General features: G+C 38.7%; 3 protein-coding genes across 4 annotated transcripts; 2 read left to right on the forward strand and 1 right to left on the reverse strand.

Annotated features, from left to right (window-relative positions):
* The first annotated feature begins 15 nt into the window (after positions 1-15).
* On the forward strand, positions 16-6,056 carry taf6 (TAF6 RNA polymerase II, TATA box binding protein (TBP)-associated factor). Its single transcript, XM_070917527.1, has 15 exons — positions 16-118; positions 1,594-1,751; positions 1,875-1,961; positions 2,078-2,231; positions 2,365-2,421; positions 2,512-2,631; positions 2,772-2,893; positions 3,127-3,204; positions 3,313-3,414; positions 3,508-3,690; positions 4,251-4,325; positions 4,410-4,535; positions 4,725-4,898; positions 5,128-5,319; positions 5,516-6,056. The coding sequence occupies exons 2-15, from the start codon at positions 1,596-1,598 to the stop codon at positions 5,804-5,806; spliced, it is 1,917 nt and encodes a 638-aa protein (XP_070773628.1). The 5' UTR covers positions 16-118; positions 1,594-1,595; the 3' UTR covers positions 5,807-6,056.
* A 1,363-nt stretch (positions 6,057-7,419) lies between these two features.
* On the forward strand, positions 7,420-9,962 carry sat2b (spermidine/spermine N1-acetyltransferase family member 2b). 2 transcript variants are annotated; one of them, XM_070917765.1, is made up of 6 exons: positions 7,420-7,523; positions 7,697-7,748; positions 8,852-8,935; positions 9,231-9,332; positions 9,521-9,561; positions 9,748-9,962. In XM_070917765.1, exons 1-6 carry the CDS (start codon positions 7,431-7,433, stop codon positions 9,925-9,927), a joined length of 552 nt encoding a protein of 183 aa, XP_070773866.1. In that variant the 5' UTR covers positions 7,420-7,430; the 3' UTR covers positions 9,928-9,962. The 2 variants fall into 2 exon arrangements, with proteins under 2 accessions (XP_070773866.1, XP_070773867.1); XM_070917766.1 differs by lacking the exon at positions 9,231-9,332.
* Positions 9,963-11,763: 1,801 nt separating this feature from the next.
* Positions 11,764-14,464, reverse strand: LOC139295253 (claudin-15-like). Its single transcript, XM_070917407.1, has 5 exons — positions 14,248-14,464; positions 12,891-13,055; positions 12,169-12,250; positions 11,944-12,054; positions 11,764-11,863 (listed from the first exon to the last, which is right to left on the reverse strand). The coding sequence occupies exons 1-5, from the start codon at positions 14,462-14,464 to the stop codon at positions 11,764-11,766; spliced, it is 675 nt and encodes a 224-aa protein (XP_070773508.1).
* Between the last annotated feature and the right edge of the window lie 3,079 nt (positions 14,465-17,543).

The raw sequence follows: 17,543 nt of genomic DNA on the forward strand, positions 1-17,543 counted from the left end.
TATTCACAGAGAAGAATTAGCTTTGCGAAATAATTATTGTTACAAATCTCAACATTGACGTTTTTTATTCGTATAAGTTCCTGCTTAAACTCAGAAAGGCGAGGGCAACTTCACACAGGTAAAAACGTCAACGGAAGCTAAGTTACTAGCATGCAAGCTAACATACACCAAATTTAGCTCACTGTAAGTTAATATAAAAGAAATATGCAGCCGTTAAGTGGCTTGAAATTAACGCTGTTTTTATTTTGCTATGAAGTTGTTGCATTTGACTCAAGATACTTTTGGTGTGGCTTCTGTGGTGTATGTAGCTAGTTGGTTGTCATTCCGTCAGAGTGGTTAACCCGCTCTCTGTGGAGCTCAGTGTGTTTGTTTACACATATGAAGTACAAGAAACCCTTTTAAAGTGAATTAATCCTTTGGTCTTTTTCATATTACATGACGTTACAACATTGGATCTGAGTGGTCGTGATCAGGATTGTCTATACTGATAACAGAAAAGACTTCTTATGGTCAATCCCTAGAAATTGATCTATATTAAGAGCATATATCGTAACGTTAAGTATCCCCTTCTAGTCGAGTTTTAATTAATTTTCTGTAGAAATTACCGCCTTCCGTCTATGTGGATATATGTGTGCACTTCTGGACACCCCTACTCTTTTTCGCAAAATTGCATGTCAAGTTGCATGAGAAAAATTAACTGCACTTTTAAAGTTCAATAACAAATATATTTGTATACACCAATTATATTGATGTCTGGACTTGTCTGCTCCAAGACATTTTTTTAAACCATTCTGGTATACCTTTTGCTTTATGTTTGCGGTTGTTTTCCTGTTGCATTTATTTTTACCATATTCCTGCATGTCTTCTAGGGTGTGTTGGAGAGAATTATCTCACAGCAAGATGATGTTACCGCCATAGTGGGGATATTATGTTTTGCTGATGTGCTGGCTGTTTTCTACGCCAAATATGATGGCTAAAGGTGTAATTTTGGTCTCATTAGACCATACAACCTTCTTGCGCTTTGTGTATTTGAGTTTCCTACATGCCCCAAACACTAGCAGAGATGTTATGTAAGGCTTTTTCAAAATGGACTTTCTTATTGTCGTCGTCCCTTAAAGCAGCGAAACGCCTAGGCAGTAGTTATTTCCTATCTCAGCCATAGAAACCTGCTCCTTCAGTGATATGATTGGCCTCTTTAGTGGCGTTCCATCAGTAGTGCACTTCATAAATGAACACTAAGTTTTTTGCGATGGTCTGCTCTAGGTGTACCTGTGTCATATTGTTGAAAAATATCTAAATGATGGACTGCAATAAGACATGCTCTTTCCTATATTTACATCGGGGGAAAGGGACTGATGACACACTGCAAATGTACTTTCAGCTGAATTATGTCTACAGAAGTAGACTATGGGCTGTATAAAATGTTAGCTGAATATGTCAAGATGTTGTGATCGTCACTTCAGACCCTTGAGTGTCTATTATTGGCAGTGAACCAGTCACATTTTGTAGACGTGAAAAATTATATACCCCAAAAATTAAGGCTGCGTGAGTACATGTGAGAGGTGATATTCACAGACTTGTGTGCTTTGTCAGCCATGGCGGAGGAACGTCGGCAGAAGCAGTGTTCGGTCGTCCTGCCCACAGAGTCCATGAAGGCCGTGGCAGAGTCTATGGGAGTGGGGCAGTTACAAGAGGAAAGCTGCGTAGCCCTAAGTGAAGAAGTCAGCTACAGAATAAAAGAAATTGCTCAGGTAAATCATGGATGATTGAAGCGGGAATCACATTCTTGAATGTCTTTAGTTTATGTCATATCTGATACATGAGCTTTATGTTTGAATTCTGTTTGGTCTCTTTCCTTTCTCCCTTTTACATAGGATGCTCTCAAATTCATGCATCATGGGAAGAGACGTAAATTAACGACCAGTGACATAGATAATGCTCTCAAACTAAAAAATGTGGAGGTAAGGGAGAACTTGTGTACTTTAACTTAAAGGGCACTGATTTTTTTATTGCTTAATTAAACCACTTGATGGATGTTTTTTTGCTCTGGTTTCCTTCAAAATTCCTCTTGTTACAGCCCCTGTATGGGTTCCAGTCGCAAGAGTTTATCCCGTTTCGCTTTGCAAGTGGTGGTGGAAGAGAGCTTCATTTCTACGAGGAAAAGGAAGTCGACCTCAGTGACATTATCAACACACCACTCCCCAGAGTTCCACTAGATGTGTCTCTCAAAGGTACCCAGATAATCAGTATTACATGCCGTTATAAGGGTCCAGGATATTGTATTGTCTTGTTTTGACTGTGTGGTTTGTAAACTCATACACCATGTTTGTTTGTTTGTTTGTTTGTTTGTTTGTTAATTCATAGCCCACTGGTTAAGTATTGAGGGGGTGCAGCCAGCTATTCCAGAAAATCCACCACCAGGTGAGCCCAGTTTAGATTTTCTTCTCTTAAAACACAAAGAAAATATGTGGAAGAAAAACTTAGAACTGTTTTTTATTTACTGCGTTTCAGCACCAAAAGAGCAACAAAAGGTTGAATCTACAGAGCCCCTTAAAGTCGCCAAACCTGGTCAGGAGGAGGAAGGTACGATTCAAGGCAAGGGTCAGGGGGCAACGGCTGCAGATGGCAAAGGTCAGTATTTTGAGATATATTAAAATTAAACATTTCTCTGTTTTCTTCTCTTGTCCCCCTATCTTGCTTCCTTCTTCTCTCCCTAATCCTTTATGACATGTTTGTCTTCTGCATCCCATGTTTATATTTGTCTCTTTCAGGAAAGGAGAAGGGTCTAATAAGGTTGAAGCCTCGCAGCACTCATGAGCTGTCTGTGGAACAGCAGCTCTACTACAAGGAAATCACAGAAGCATGTGTTGGCTCCTGTGAAGCGAAGAGAGCTGTAAGTCCTGCCTGTCTGTATGTCTGTATATATGGTTTGTTTTATACATGCTTAGTAATACATACAGGATAAAGGACAAGAAAGAAACTAGAATTCACATGCTGAGTTTCATTAATCAGCTACAAAGTAAAGAGATGGTAACACTTTGCAGCTAACATGAAGAATCAAATAGTTGCTTTAACCTTGTTTGTCATGTCACTTTTGTTTGAATGTTTCTTCTTCACCTCATTCAGGAAGCTTTACAGAGTATTGCTACAGATCCTGGACTGTATCAGATGCTTCCAAGATTCAGCACATTTATTTCTGAAGGAGTGAGCAGCGTTTCCAACTTCTTCTAATGTTCTGAAACATTACTCCCCTCATATGAAATACCCAAGCATATCTCTGCTGAAAGTACTGACTTTATGCTCTCCTCAAAGGTTCGTGTAAATGTGGTGCAAAACAACCTGGCTCTACTGATTTATCTAATGCGGATGGTCAAAGCTCTAATGGACAACCCCACCTTGTATTTGGAGAAATACGTGAGTGAGGAAATCAAACAAAATGTGGTATTTTTGAAGGGTATAATCTCAACAAATATTTATTTATTTTATTTTTTCCATCTGTATTTGTAGCTGCATGAGCTCATCCCAGCTGTGGTGACGTGTATTGTGAGTAAGCAGCTGTGTTTGCGACCAGATGTTGACAACCACTGGGCTTTACGAGACTTTGCTGCGCGCCTCATGGCCCAAAGTTGTAAAACTTTCAGTACTACGACCAACAACATCCAGTCTCGTATTACCAAGACTTTTACTAAGGTGGGTTTTTGTGTTCTATATTTTGTTCCCAAAAATATCGAGGTAAAGTTTTGTTGATACAGAAAAAGATATACATATATAGTCCAACTTGTGACATGAAATATTTTGAAATTTAACGTTGTTGCGGAGGGCTTGATACACTGATACACTACTAAAAGGGACCAAAAGTCCCCCTTTGCCTTGTTTGGTTTCATTCAGTCTGCTAATTTAACATCCTGGAGCTCATCACTAAACCCCAAGACAGTAAGTAAACAAGACCCTTCTAAAAATGCAGACATACCTCCGGCCAATCAGGTGCCAGATATTTCATCACTCTTATCGTGTAATTATATCTTTTGATTATTTGAAATTTCAATGACTGATAACTTAAACGTTTAAATAACCAAGTTCCCTGGACAAAAATGGGAAAACAAATATGCACGGATAGTTTTTAGATCATTTCTTTTCTAGGCACAGAGTATGTTTGGGGTGATCACTTGAATGTTTCCCTCTTTGAATTTAACTTTGACACCACCGTGGAAACACTTCACATGCTAAACCAGTCTGACATGTTTCCTCAGAGTTGGTTGGATGACAAAACCCAGTGGACGACTCGTTACGGCTGCATCGCTGGACTTGCTGAACTCGGACCTGATGTGAGTGTTATTCTGTTTTCCTTGGGTTTTTATCATTTTTACTCTTTTTGATCGGCACTAACCTCCTGATTTTGTCCCCTGTAGGTGATTAAGACGTTGATCCTTTCTCGGCTTTCTGTAGAGGGTGCTCGCATCAAAGCAGTGATGGAAGGACCAGTGGTCTCCAATATTGATAAGATAGGAGCTGACCATGTTCAAAGCCTCTTACTGGTAATAAATGAGTTCTGTGATTAATATGCATTTAAAAGTAGACAACTTCCCACAGACTGATACATTTGTAAACTAAAACAGTCAAAGCATTTCACAAAAACAACATGACATTCATCAGTGATTGTTTCTTAATTTGTATCAAACCAGTACTTTCACATATACAAATGTGTTTGTGTTTTGTTTTCGAAGAAACACTGTGCAAGTGTTATTGCCAAGATACGACCTCAGCCTGACAACGTGGAGCAGTACCGGACAGACTACGGTTACCTCGGACCCATGCTTTGCTCCCATGTAATGAAGGCCAGGACTCAAGCAGCACTGCAAGCTCAACAAGTCAACAGAACTACATTAACAATCACCCAGGTACATTTAACACTTGATGGAAATATGTTTACGGTATAAATAAATGTGAAAAGGCTGGAGGGAAGTTTTTGAAAAAAGTAACAATAAAAAAAAATTAAATGCCATAAAAACATTGACATCTTGTGTATCATTTAGGCTTGCAGTCCAGAGTTAATGTGAAGCGTCACAGAATGACTTGTGTAAGTGAACACACAGCTGTTCACTAATGAATGATGACTCTTTGTTGCAGCCTCGTCCCACCCTTACAGTCTCACAAAGTGGGCTAAGTGGGTCGGCTGGGCCTCGCACTCCCAGCATCATTAAGGTTCCAAGCTCCCTCACCCTGATGTCCCCTCGACCAGGGACCCCATCACAGCCATCTCCCCCAGCAACAAAGTACATTGTCATGGCAACCAGTGCGGGAGCCGCCTCAACTCAGCAGGTACTTTTGAGTTTTCAGTTTTATACTCTTCACAATTTGGCTGTACAGCGCCACCACTACAGGAAATCTCCATACTTAACCTATTTACTGCCATCTCAATAAAGCAGCTTTCATGGGATTTACTGAATCCCTTCTCTCTAAAATCCACAACTCCTCAGAGTGTGAATTTACATCTGTCATTTTGTCTTCCCTCAAGGTAATCACCCTCAGCTCTTCCCAGTCCGCCTCACCAGTCACTAGCACTGTTCCCAGCGCCACTTCAACCTTGCAGCCTTTGGTAAAACTGGAGTCTGGCAGCGGCCCCGGACTGACAAGTTCACGACCTATGCAGAAGTACATAGTGGTATCTCTGCCCTCCTCTGCCTCTTCCTCTTTGGAGACTAAGAGCTCTGTGCTAACAACCTCAATTTCCTCAACCCCACTCGAAGCAGGGATGAAGCTAGACCGGTCCGAGTCTCCCGGAGCGAGCACACAGTCGCCACACTGAGACTTGTATAGGTAGTGGAGATTTTTACCATGTTGGTGCAGCTGAACACACAAGGAGGTTTGTTTGATCTGAACTTAAAGGAGTAAACTCTGAAGTGGTATGAAGGGGAATATCTGAACTCTTGACTGATAAAGAGCAAATGAGACCAGACATTGTAAATATGTTAATGCCCAATGAAAAATGAGGTCCATCTGTGAGATCTGTAATGTTTCAGCTTATATTCTAATTGATTTCATGTTCTTTTTTTTACTCTAAAATAAATCAGATTTTGTATGAAATCCTCTATCTGGATGTGTTTTTTTCTATATATAGTTATAGTTATAATTTTAAAGAAAATAATTATTTTGTGCAGTTTGCCATCATCAAATGTCCGTTTATGAAGTGTTGTCAACACAAAATATCTGAACACCAAAATATTTTAAATGCCTGCTCAAACAAACAGTTAGTGTTAGTGTCATCACTAATCACAAGGCAGTTTAAACCCCATGAGTGGTGTAAACGTTAGCAAGAACAACAACAAAAAAACAAAAATACTATAACGGGCGTCCTGTCCAATACTACAGTGTAAAAATACTCCATTACAATTAAAGGTCCTTCATTAAAAATATTGCTGAAATTACATTAATATTATCATAATGTTTACATGTGTTGTGAAGTGAGTGAAAATTAACTAGTAACTGTGGCTGTTAGATAAACGTGGTGGAGTAAAAAGTATAAAGAAATATAAAGTAGCATAAAATTAAAAAAGTACTTTGTGTCAGCCGGGTGGCCAGAGGTCCAGAAGTGAAGAGGTTGAGAAACAGAAGTTTTCAAAGTGAGAAATGCAAAGATAAACATGAGTAAACAACAACTCCCACAGAGCATTGCGGCAAGAAACCTCAAATCCGCGTGCTGATAGGCCAAAAGTAAAAGTTGGTTGTAGTTGAACTCGTTGTAGTGATTGACACAGACTGTACAGTAGCTGTGATCATCACTAGAGCCATAGGATGACAGAGCTTTGACTGTTGCTGTCGGTTGTTATGATTATGGCTGTGACACATTAGATTATTTGGGTGTAACACTAACTAACACTGTGTTGGGATCACATCTGTCGTATATGATCAAGTTCAAATTCCGTTTGTCTTAATATAGAAGCTTTCTTGGCTAATGATGATGACGACGACAGTAAAGACTAGTTACAGTACAGAAACCACAGCCATATCCAGATCATCACAGATTTAAATGCAGCCGTAGTCCGAGAAACAGCCAGATCCACAGCCGCAGCTTCATCCAGCACAGCCAGGCGGAGCAGCTGCAGCAGCCAGTGGCTGTTTGCTGTCGGAGCTCGGCTTTGTGAAAGACGTAATGAGCAATAAATGCAGAATGTAAAGTGTCGCATCATCTCTCCTTTCTGTAGTATCTGCAGAGTGTTTCCCTAAACTGGCAGTGTATCATAGCTGGACTGGACCTGTTGTCAGGGGGAACGCAAAACTTAATGCTGGGGAAGCGCAAAAGTAGTCCTCAAACATTTCGCCGTGACCCTCACGGGGCTCCGTAATTTCCTGCGTGTTCGGTGCGTGCAACCAAACGCGGTAGAGATTTGTAATCATTAGACTTCTCTGAGGAAGAAGACAGTCTGTGGTGGATGACACCTGTCTTTGTTGCTGCCGCAGACATGAATTTCAAAGTACGGGCTGCAACAAAAGATGACTGCAAAGAAATATCGAGAATGATTTTGGTGAGTGTCAGTGCTCCGCTAAGTCCTCTAAAACGGTGTTCTGCTTCATAACTACTCTGCTTCACAGTGCTGAATGTAATGCATCTGTCCCCAACGTTATGTTATGTTCCCGTTGGTATATTTGTCAGAGGACTCAGACCACACATAACGTTATAAAATCCCATTTTTCTCAGGAGTTGGCGGTTTATGAAAAAATGTCCGACCAAGTGAAGATATCTCATGAAGGTAATGTTGCACTCAATGAGCCATAATGGGATGTAACGAATACATGTACTCAAATACTGTACTTAAGTACAATGTTGAGGTACTTTTCCACTTAATACTTGATACTGAAGGCAGAAATCGATTTCCACTACATTGATGCTGATACATTAATACAAAATATAATCAACTAATAAATTAGGATGTATTTTTATGTTTTAAACTACCCAGCAGTATATAAAGTAATTGAAGTAGCTCACCTTTACCAGCTGCAACATTAATGTGATGAACACATGAATGCATCAATAATTATAATCCAATACACTTTTAAGTATATTTTGATGCTAATACATAGATAGAAATAAAATGCAAGATTACAGAGTAAAGAAAACTACAGAGAAAGCTTGTACCAATCCTAAATGCCATTATTACAATATTAAACCAAGACTGAATGAAACAAAAACCTGGTAAATTATTGAAAAGTGTACTTCAGTCAGTGTCTCAGTCACATGTTTATTCATTATGACCAGACAGCAGACTAAAATAATATCTTGTGACAGGCAGATTATGAAAGAAGGCCTTATGACTTTGGCATTGTCTGTTAAGAAGAAAGTCTATAGTACCACCATGGCAGTCAGTAGAAGTGGTACTGGATTTGCATCTTTGTGTCTGAGGCATACAATGTGCAGTGTGAGATTAGTTATTATATAGTAAGCAGTGCAAGACTTTGAAGCCAGGCACTAATCAGTAACTGTAACAAGGTCAGAGTCAGTTTAATAACAGCGGAGGTGAGTTCAGCAGTGAACTGAAGACAATACGTATCAAGTGGTGGCGGTATAATTTGCCATATGGGAAGCAATCTGCCAATAAAAGAGGAATAGAAGAAGACTGCAAGCCGATGCAGGTTTTTAGACATTCAGTGTTTTAGAGTAAACAACTTAGTCTGGATAAAACCTGGAGATTTAGATGTTAAAGTTTGAGATGTACAGTAGAAGGATGTGATCCACAGCTGGAGTAATGTTATTTCTCAAGTATTGTTGTGTCTTGTCACTTGGGTGCTCATGAACACTAATATCACTTCTAATGGAGAAATGAAATGTTTCTATTTGCGTCTTGTTTTACTTTAGAGCTGGAGCGCGATGGTTTCTCCCAGAATCCCTTCTTTGAATGCCTCGTTGCAGAAGTACCTGAGGAGCATAAATCTAGAGAAGGTAACGTGTCGATCGAGACCTTTTCCATTGTAGTCCTCCCCAATTAAAAAGGTCTGTGCCTTTGCTATTTTTATGTCCCCATTTAGTATCTAACGAATTATGGTGACTACTCAGTTTAGTGATGTGCGTGTGTGGAAGCCCACAGGCCCCACTGATCACCACAGACTTAAAATCAATTCACCAATTTTTTATGCAAGACAGAAGAGTTCATTCCATTGTATTTGAAGTGATTTTTATTTTTCTAGTATTCTTCCCGCTTGTCTTTTTGATTGCCTGTTTCTTTTTGTCCATATAGGATTCACAATTGTCGGATACGCCCTCTACTTTTACACTTACAGCACATGGAAGGGACGGTCACTGTATTTGGAGGACCTGTACGTGATGCCAGATTTCAGAGGTACAATATCATATTTTACATATTGTGTGTTGAATTGTTGTCAACGAAGCCTGAAAAGAAAGTATTGTGTACTTGCTTAGTTGTGTGAAACATCATTTCTTAAAGTTGCCACTTTTTCTGTAAACATTTTGTTCCCAAGTAAAAATACTTTCATCATTCATGTTTGTTGTTATTGATTTCCTTTACAGGGAATGGCATTGGCAAGGGTTTACTGAGCAAAGTCGCAGAGGTAAGAATGTTTTTGACCACTAAACCACAGTTTTCTAAGAAATATTGGATGTTTAATATAATTGTGGTGTGATAGCCCTCTGAAAACCCTTTGAAAGTATTGTTGAATATTGTGTGAAATCAGCTGCCCTGTGTGATGTAGAGGTAACAGTACAGGATTAACCAAAAGACCGTTCTGTTTGCTCAGGTGGGGAAATCGAAGCAGTGTGTGCGGCTGCAGCTGTCCGTGCTGAACTGGAATACTCCCTCCCGAGACTTCTACGCTGCTAAAGGAGCTCAGGATCTCACCGTCAGCGAAGGCTGGCACTTTATACGCTTTGACGGACAAAACCTGGACAATTTAGCAAACGAAGCCCCTAAAGATTAGAAGTTTGCCAAGGAAAATATGTTGCTGTGATAAAATGTGGCTTAGATTTGAAATACTCTAATTTCATTAAAGCACCTTTGACATTCCTTCATAGTGCAGAGTGCGAATTCAGTTTGCAGTCATCATTTCCTAAAACTGTTTGCATCTTGTAAATAAACATTTGTGAATGTATAAAGAAACAAAATATTGTCTTTATCAGGGAATTAGACATAGTCCATCCCTGAGATGCTCTGAATCTTTGTAGGATCTGGTGATGCTGTCTAAAGACTTTGGTTTCCCAGCAGCACTATGTGATGAATAAAGCCAAACCCAGATGTGACACCACATCATTTCAGTAGGTGGCATAATAATTCAGCATGATCTGTTCTCTGATACCAAAGACAATCTACATAAAAATGCTAAGTCAAAGCTGCTTGGGTTAAAGGAGTCAAAGGAGAGAATGATCTGCAAAACTCCTTTATTTGAACATGTCAACTTTTTTTTTTTAATAATATTAATAATATAACTGCTGAACAGCTCTATTTATCACTCTATGTTGAAAATCATAACCTGTCATTAACATTCTCATGGTTTAGTGCAACCAGTCACTGAAAATGATATTTATTTGTGTATAAAACATATGAAAATCCACAGGAACACATGTAAAATCACCGACCATAAAACTGTGACATTACATTTAAAATACACATATGTGCCAAAAAAGACTAAAATGCCCAAAAGCTGTTTACATTTGTTTTAACCCTTTTACTCAAGTGTTCTGGTACAGAGGTGAGAGTCAGAATGAAAGACACTGGGTGAAACCCCTGTTGTACTTATATATACTGGACCAGTGTGTAATCACTGTACACCAGCTATATTACTGATTACAATTGCATGTTAAAATTACAAATTTCCTTTACGACTCTTGTTCAGTCAAAACTCACAGATTTACTCCTTATTACAGACAGATTATTTATCAAGGAGATTTCAGAAATTTCTGGAGTAGCCATCTAAAGAGAGCTTAAACAAAGGAAGGGGTGCAACTTGCATCTTTCTCGACCAGAAAACCAGAGGCATATGTGAGGATACAACGAAGTACAACGAATAATTACACACAGTATACAGTTACAGTGATCTGAGGATTAAATATTTCTGATTTTTGATGTGTTTCTAGTTCTAGTTAGAATAAAAGAAAGTAATAAACAGGAGGTTTTTGTAAATCTTAAAACCTTTAAAATAATGTTGTCAGAGGTCAGAGGATCAGATTTTTCACGGCATATTCAGTCACTTTCATGCAACTCTTTTCTTACAATCCAGTCATTCTGTAGAAACCATTAAAATAAAGGAAAGGAAAAGTAATTAGGTGTAAAAGTTTAGTTATTGAAGGCTGTTGAGACAGAAATGGTCCTACATTGGGGTTTCCACCACATTCTGGACATGTTAAATGTGAGTATGTAATATGTTTATTGTATTCTTTTGGCTGATTCTAAATTATAGCAGTGATCAACACTGTTACAATGACTTTCCATTTGCGCTGTCACAGTTTTTATTATGTTGCAGTTTCTCTTGATAAGCCCACAGCAAGTTAGTAAGGTACATATATGCTGGAGTACTTTCCAAAGTACTTCAACAAATTCATACACAGCAAATATATGTCACAAAAAGGTTTAGACTGGATAAAGCCCATAAATCCCTAAATCAAATTAAGGTTACTGCTCTTAAACTACTATACAGTGATCGTGAGTGTGTGGTATGTTTCCATTGTGAATGCTGCCCTCTCATAGCGCATTCAGAATAATAAACACTGTTCTTTTTCTCTTAAAACCCAGCCGGCTTTCCCTCCTACACAATCACCTCTCAGACGTACGCATTACGTCCATAGTTGATCGGGACGGACTGAGACGTTGCCACAGTCGATAGCACGTGTCCTCTGGAGGATGGTTGGTATGGATATGGTCTAACACACAAAAGACATGTTTTAGTTTGGAGAATATACCCAGTGGATTAATATTAAACTCTTCAACAACAGATACTCACATTTTATCATTGGGTGTTTTGACTTGGCAAGCACACATCAGGCATGAACCTCCACAAATGGCAAGTATGGCTGAAGACCAGCCGATATACAAGCCCTCTCCAATCTCATACCTGTGACACAGTAACATTTAACAAGTAGTTTCCAACGAGTCAACAACATAGCTTGATGCCATTCAGCCGTCGTTCCACTTCTTCTGAATACTGATGTAGGTTGTATGAACTTACTTTGTCCCTGGATAAAACTGGTCAAAGAACTGCTGTGTGATGTTGGCTGCATACCAAGACACAGCAATCATGGTGCAAATCCCTACAAAACACAAAACACTGTTTACTTTAGACAAGTGGGATGTTTTTTTCAGTGCAAACAACACACACAGTTACAAGATAAGATAAGATGAACAAGGTTGGAGTTTTTAGATAGTCAAGTGATCACCATGGTAGGAGTGAAACTGAATATCAGTGCCAATAGCACTAAAATCATTTCATGTAATATTATAAGAACTGTGTAAATCAAGTTTGTTGCAACTCCTTGATAACCACTCTACAAGTTATATCTTCAAAGATTATGATTACTGTGTAAATAAAATTAAAAAAAATATAGTAGTAATATCTAAAAGCCTTTTTCTTTTATGTAGTGTGACCTATTCTCACAATCCAATTACCTTTTGGTCGTGGCAGGCTTTTGTGCATCAGCAGGTTTGTTAGACTAAGGATAACCTTTTGAACTGGTGACCCATTTTCTGATAGCTTGTCTACAAAGATTGGAGTACTAGACATGCTTTACCTTCCTGTGTGTTCTGTGTTAACATGACTTCTAATGTTTTCAGCCATTTTCTGAAGTTATTTTGAAGTACCATAAACACAGGTACCTTTCTTCATGAAGCACAACATATTTGAAGTGTTGTTTTTTTGTTACATGGACATTACATCCATCCCTAAGTCTTTACCCTGTAGTAAGAAGAACACTCCTCCAATTGCAGCGATCCTCCCCTTCAGGACGTAGTTCTCTCCTCCTATATTTGAGCACTTCATCCCAACGAGAGTAGCCACGAGCCCAAACGTCCCAAACACGATGGCAGCAATCATGAGTGCCCGGGAGGCCTGAATGTACCCTGTGTGCAAAAAATACAACAATATGTTCATTTCTAATAACAGGTGTTCCATATACACATAAATCAAAGTATCTGCAATATAAGCAATGAAACAAATCAAATGCATAGTTGCATCATATTGTGTAAAAAATGTATTCTTTACAGAGACGGTGTTCATACAAGAAGACAAGGTGTGAGCCCCCTACAGGCTCACTGATAGTAACCCTGGTTCTATGAGCACATGCAGAGCCCTCTAACAGGCTCTATTGGCATGGTTAGAAGGCAAAGCCTGTACAAAAAACATACCAAAAATAATTTCCTCAATCTATCCAAACATTCAGAAGTTTCCAACAGATAAAATATAATCATAGTTGTAAACACCTCGGTAGTTTCAGTGAGAGAACTGGCCGAAGGCAAGCCCACAGGTTTGATACCTGATTAATGCAACAACCTTTTCAACCCCCATCTTAACAAAAACAGAAATAGATATGAATGTGTGAACTGGACAGTATGTTTGTGCCTGTGATGAGATGAGGGCCTGACAAAAAATGTACCTCGAGACTAGGGCTGAACAAACAGTTTCATGTGTTTCATGTTTGGTAAATGTTGACATTTATTTAAAATGATACCTAAACAGGTAATTTCAGTAGTTAACAGACTTAAAAAATGGAATTAATATTAGTTCTTAGAAATCAGTTTTTATTATTTTCTGAGTATCTATTTGTCTGGGTTCACTGTGGTTGTGCTTGCTTATCCTCTCTCATCTCTTCCTATCTTATATTACCCCTCTTTACTACAGATTACAGCCAGTACAGTAGAACGCTCCTGATAGGCCTCTAAAGGTAAACTAAGGTCTCGTCTTAGTTTCAAGGAAAACAATGGCAAATAACAACAGCTGTTTCTCCCCTGTTCGGTTTGATCCAGTGGCAGAAGATTCAGCTGAAGTCAATGTGAATCTTTTAGGGTTTTATTTCACATAATACTGTCACTTTACACATTGGAGTTGAACTACAATGTATTTTTTGTGTGTGCTCTGTTATAAAAGCTATTTTACCCTGCTCAACATTTACACTAAGTTGCTTGAAGAGTAAAGTCTTTCTTGTTTGCTACGTCACCATCTTCAAAATTTGATTCCTTGAGTGGGTAGACTAGTGTTTAAGCCTGATAAGTAGTCGTCAATACTAATAAAACAATTTCTGTGTTGGCCACATACCATTAAGTGCAAGCAAGGATGGAAAGTCCCGGCAGTTGTGAACTCCTGTAGAGTCAGTTGCACAGGACATCCATAGGTTTTCATAGATGGTTGATGTGGTGATAACATTACCGTCCACTGAAGAGACCTTCCAGTATCGATTTGGAAGGGCAACCCCAACCATCAGCCAGCCCAGAAACCCCAGGAAGAAGGCAAAAGCTTCCACTACCGCATTCATATTTCCTTGTTTCTTCTGTCCAACCCGTTATCCGAGTTATCCGGTGAGAGAAACACTTTGTACAAACTATATTGACTATATTATATTATATTGACGCTCCAAGCTATCTTCCTGCACAAACGTGTGGATTTGTTGGCCCCAGAGTCTCAGTGTGCCAGACCAATTCCCATCAACCCCCGAGCTAAGATGCTACAGAAAACTGCAAATCAATGATTCATTCAAAATAGCCCACTCATGATTTCCCCTATTATTCTCAGCTCTATTGAATCTTTTCAAAGACTCTGTTTGCCCAACTTAAGCCCTTTAAACCTGCCTACTAACGTCTATAGATTTCAAGCTATTTGTCACCTTTTGACGTTTGCTTTGAACACTGTGTCAACAATATCAAACCGTTATTGATGGGATTCAACTCAGGTTTTGGCTCCTCACTTCAACCCCGACCCCCCCACCTTGTGTCCGAGGGATGATGGGAAAGTTCGCAGCATTGAGGGCCGAGGGTGCATCAATACATACTGACCCGCAGATGACCAGGTCTGCTGCCCCTCAGATAAACCTGTTTGCTTGTCTGACAGATGAGCCCCAAAGGCTTGTCTTCATTAGTTTAAAAAATGTAGTGTGATTCGTTATCGGGCCTTTATCGTCATGGTGATGAAGTACCACTGCAGCCTTTTGGTCACACTTACAATTTTACTCTTTTCCCAAATTGTTTAAATCTAAACACAAGAGCTAAGAACCGTTTGACTCAACTGCTTTAAGTCAATGTTGACATAGAGACATAGACAAAAAAAGACATAGCTTTAGTGGTTTTGTACTGGATTACATCATATTTGTAGGAGTACACAGTCTCAACAAGAATTAAGTACCATTTCACAAGAACAGCTTGACTTAACTGCTTATTAAATACAGTATGCAATTACCACATGTAAAATGGCAGTGCTCAATAGACACAATTAAAGACACAGTGGAAAAAGAAGCACCTGTACAACGTAATGATAATCTTATAGCCCTGCTGATTGTAAATAAGGTTTATGAGGCTATTTCTTTTTATTGAGAATGTGTACACCTAAAATATAATGTAATCCAGTACAATCTATGTCTTTAGAAATGTCCATAAAGTATATTTGAACTCCTCTTATACAACAATAAACTTTACAAGCTTCACACGCTTCACACACAACCGAGCTGTTGGATTGAATTGCACAGCTTTATGTCAAACCCCTGTAGATTACAGCACACATATTGCATTACATATGTATATTATATTTCTACTTGTTAAGAATAAGCTGTTGATTCTGTTACGTATAGATCATAAGAATTTGGACTCTCTAAGAAGAAACGTACGTGCCTCAATAAAAAAATATAAAGCCGCATTTCTATCAGTTAGACGTTGTAGATTAGAAAATGCATAGTCAGCTATTACATAAAGCTTAATCATCAGAAAAAAACTGAAAGCATAAATTATAGAGTGAAAAATACTAATAGAAGCCCAGACAATTTGTCATTAATTACCAGTAACAGTCACATTTACATTTTTGTAACAGCAGATAAAAATTAAGTGACTTTTCTTGGATCTTGTAATGTATAGCTTTATGATCATAAATAGGCTATTATACAATCACTACTTTTACTTACCTGGGAGAGCAAAAAGGGATGGAAAGTCACGACAGTTATAGATCCCTGTTGAATCACTAGCGCAGGACATCCAGAGGTTCTCATAGATTGTGGAGGTTGTAATTACGCTGCCATCTGTGGTGGATTCTTTCCAATACTGATCTTGTAGTGATATGAAAATCATTATCCAGCCTGCAAAACCTAGGAAAAGTGCTACAACCTCGATTATCTCTTTCATCTTGAAAGTAATTTTCTATTAATAATTATCAAAACTGATAGATATTGCCTCTGTGAGGAGCTCTATTCGCCACTTCTGTATCTGATATACATTTTGGGAGTGTGAGAACTGACTCAGGGTTTTTTTTTCTCATGCACTCAAACCAGGACTAATTTGAACATTGATTTGTTGGCTGTAGCTACATTATAAGTCTGCTATTCCCGCCCAAAATTGATGACATTTCACGTGCCTGGCATGTTACCATAGAAATGTAAGTATACAATGAGGTTTTTTTTTTTCGCTCTCTTTTATAATCTCTTGTAAAACAGTTATCACAGCTTCAAATGTGCGAGCCAAGAGTTTAAAAAACTGGAATCATTTGGCACTGATTGCTTTGAAGCTTCACCAGGAGACAGTTAATGTGACAATACGTTGTTTTATCCAGTATTGGTGTTTTAAGAAGCCTCTCAGGAGCACTGTGGTCATAATTGCATAACGTATTATAACTGTATGCAGGATGAAATAAGCCAATCAAGGAAAGGTTTAATGATGTGGTGAATAATTGGGAAACATCTTATGAAGTGATGTTCATATTGTACGGCAGGTTTACTCACATCATCTTGTCCTCCTGTCTGTATCCCTTTTTGAGGAATTGGTAGCTTGTGATTTTAGGGAGGTCATTTCAAGTTCCATAAGCAAATACTAATGTAGAAATGCTGAACAGAGAGCAGAGCAAACACTGAAAGCTGGGTAAGGTGGGTGATTTATTAAAGGCAGAACGTGTCTATTTTAGTACTGGTTAAGCATTAACAAGTCTGCAGCGGGACAAAAGATGCGTTGGAAATTCTTGCTCTTTGTCAATACATTTTTTATGCTGGAGCGTATAGATTTAACACTGATGTCTGCTCTTTGGAAACGTTGCGTTGACATAGTACAGTGCTGTCACCTTAAAGAGGTCAGCCAGGCTGCTCTAACACACCCTCATAATGAATTGGCTGTCTCTATACATTAATTAACATATGGAAGTGTGCAAAAATGCAAGATTTAGAAGTACTGATGTATATGCAGTACAATTTAGTATTCAGTGTTCACACCTGCACTGCATAAAGCTCCCCAATACTCTGTGAAGATGACTTTTAAAAGTAAACAGAGATGTTTACCCTTTTGTTTATGAGAAACTTCAAACTCTCTCCATTTACAGTCGGTATCTTATCAAATGTGAATTCTCTTTTGCCGACCAGTAATCAGAAG

This window comes from Enoplosus armatus, chromosome 13 (assembly GCF_043641665.1).
Source record: "Enoplosus armatus isolate fEnoArm2 chromosome 13, fEnoArm2.hap1, whole genome shotgun sequence".
Lineage (NCBI taxonomy): Eukaryota > Metazoa > Chordata > Actinopteri > Centrarchiformes > Enoplosidae > Enoplosus > Enoplosus armatus.

Excerpts from the sequence above, each read along its gene's own strand:
- taf6 (XM_070917527.1), top strand. The coding sequence starts at position 1,596 with ATGGCGGAGGAACGTCGGCAGAAGCAGTGTTCGGTCGTCCTGCCCACA. Across the intron at positions 2,632-2,771 it reads AACGGCTGCAGATGGCAAAG|GAAAGGAGAAGGGTCTAATA; the intron begins GTCAGTATTTTG and ends TGTCTCTTTCAG. Across the intron at positions 3,415-3,507 it reads CCTTGTATTTGGAGAAATAC|CTGCATGAGCTCATCCCAGC; the intron begins GTGAGTGAGGAA and ends CTGTATTTGTAG.
- sat2b (XM_070917765.1), top strand. The coding sequence starts at position 7,431 with ATGACACCTGTCTTTGTTGCTGCCGCAGACATGAATTTCAAAGTACGG. Across the intron at positions 7,524-7,696 it reads AAATATCGAGAATGATTTTG|GAGTTGGCGGTTTATGAAAA; the intron begins GTGAGTGTCAGT and ends CATTTTTCTCAG. Across the intron at positions 7,749-8,851 it reads AGTGAAGATATCTCATGAAG|AGCTGGAGCGCGATGGTTTC; the intron begins GTAATGTTGCAC and ends GTTTTACTTTAG.
- LOC139295253 (XM_070917407.1), bottom strand. The coding sequence starts at position 14,464 with ATGAATGCGGTAGTGGAAGCTTTTGCCTTCTTCCTGGGGTTTCTGGGC. Across the intron at positions 13,056-14,247 it reads ATCCTTGCTTGCACTTAATG|GGTACATTCAGGCCTCCCGG; the intron begins GTATGTGGCCAA and ends TTTTGCACACAG. Across the intron at positions 12,055-12,168 it reads CAGTTTTATCCAGGGACAAA|GTATGAGATTGGAGAGGGCT; the intron begins GTAAGTTCATAC and ends ACTGTGTCACAG.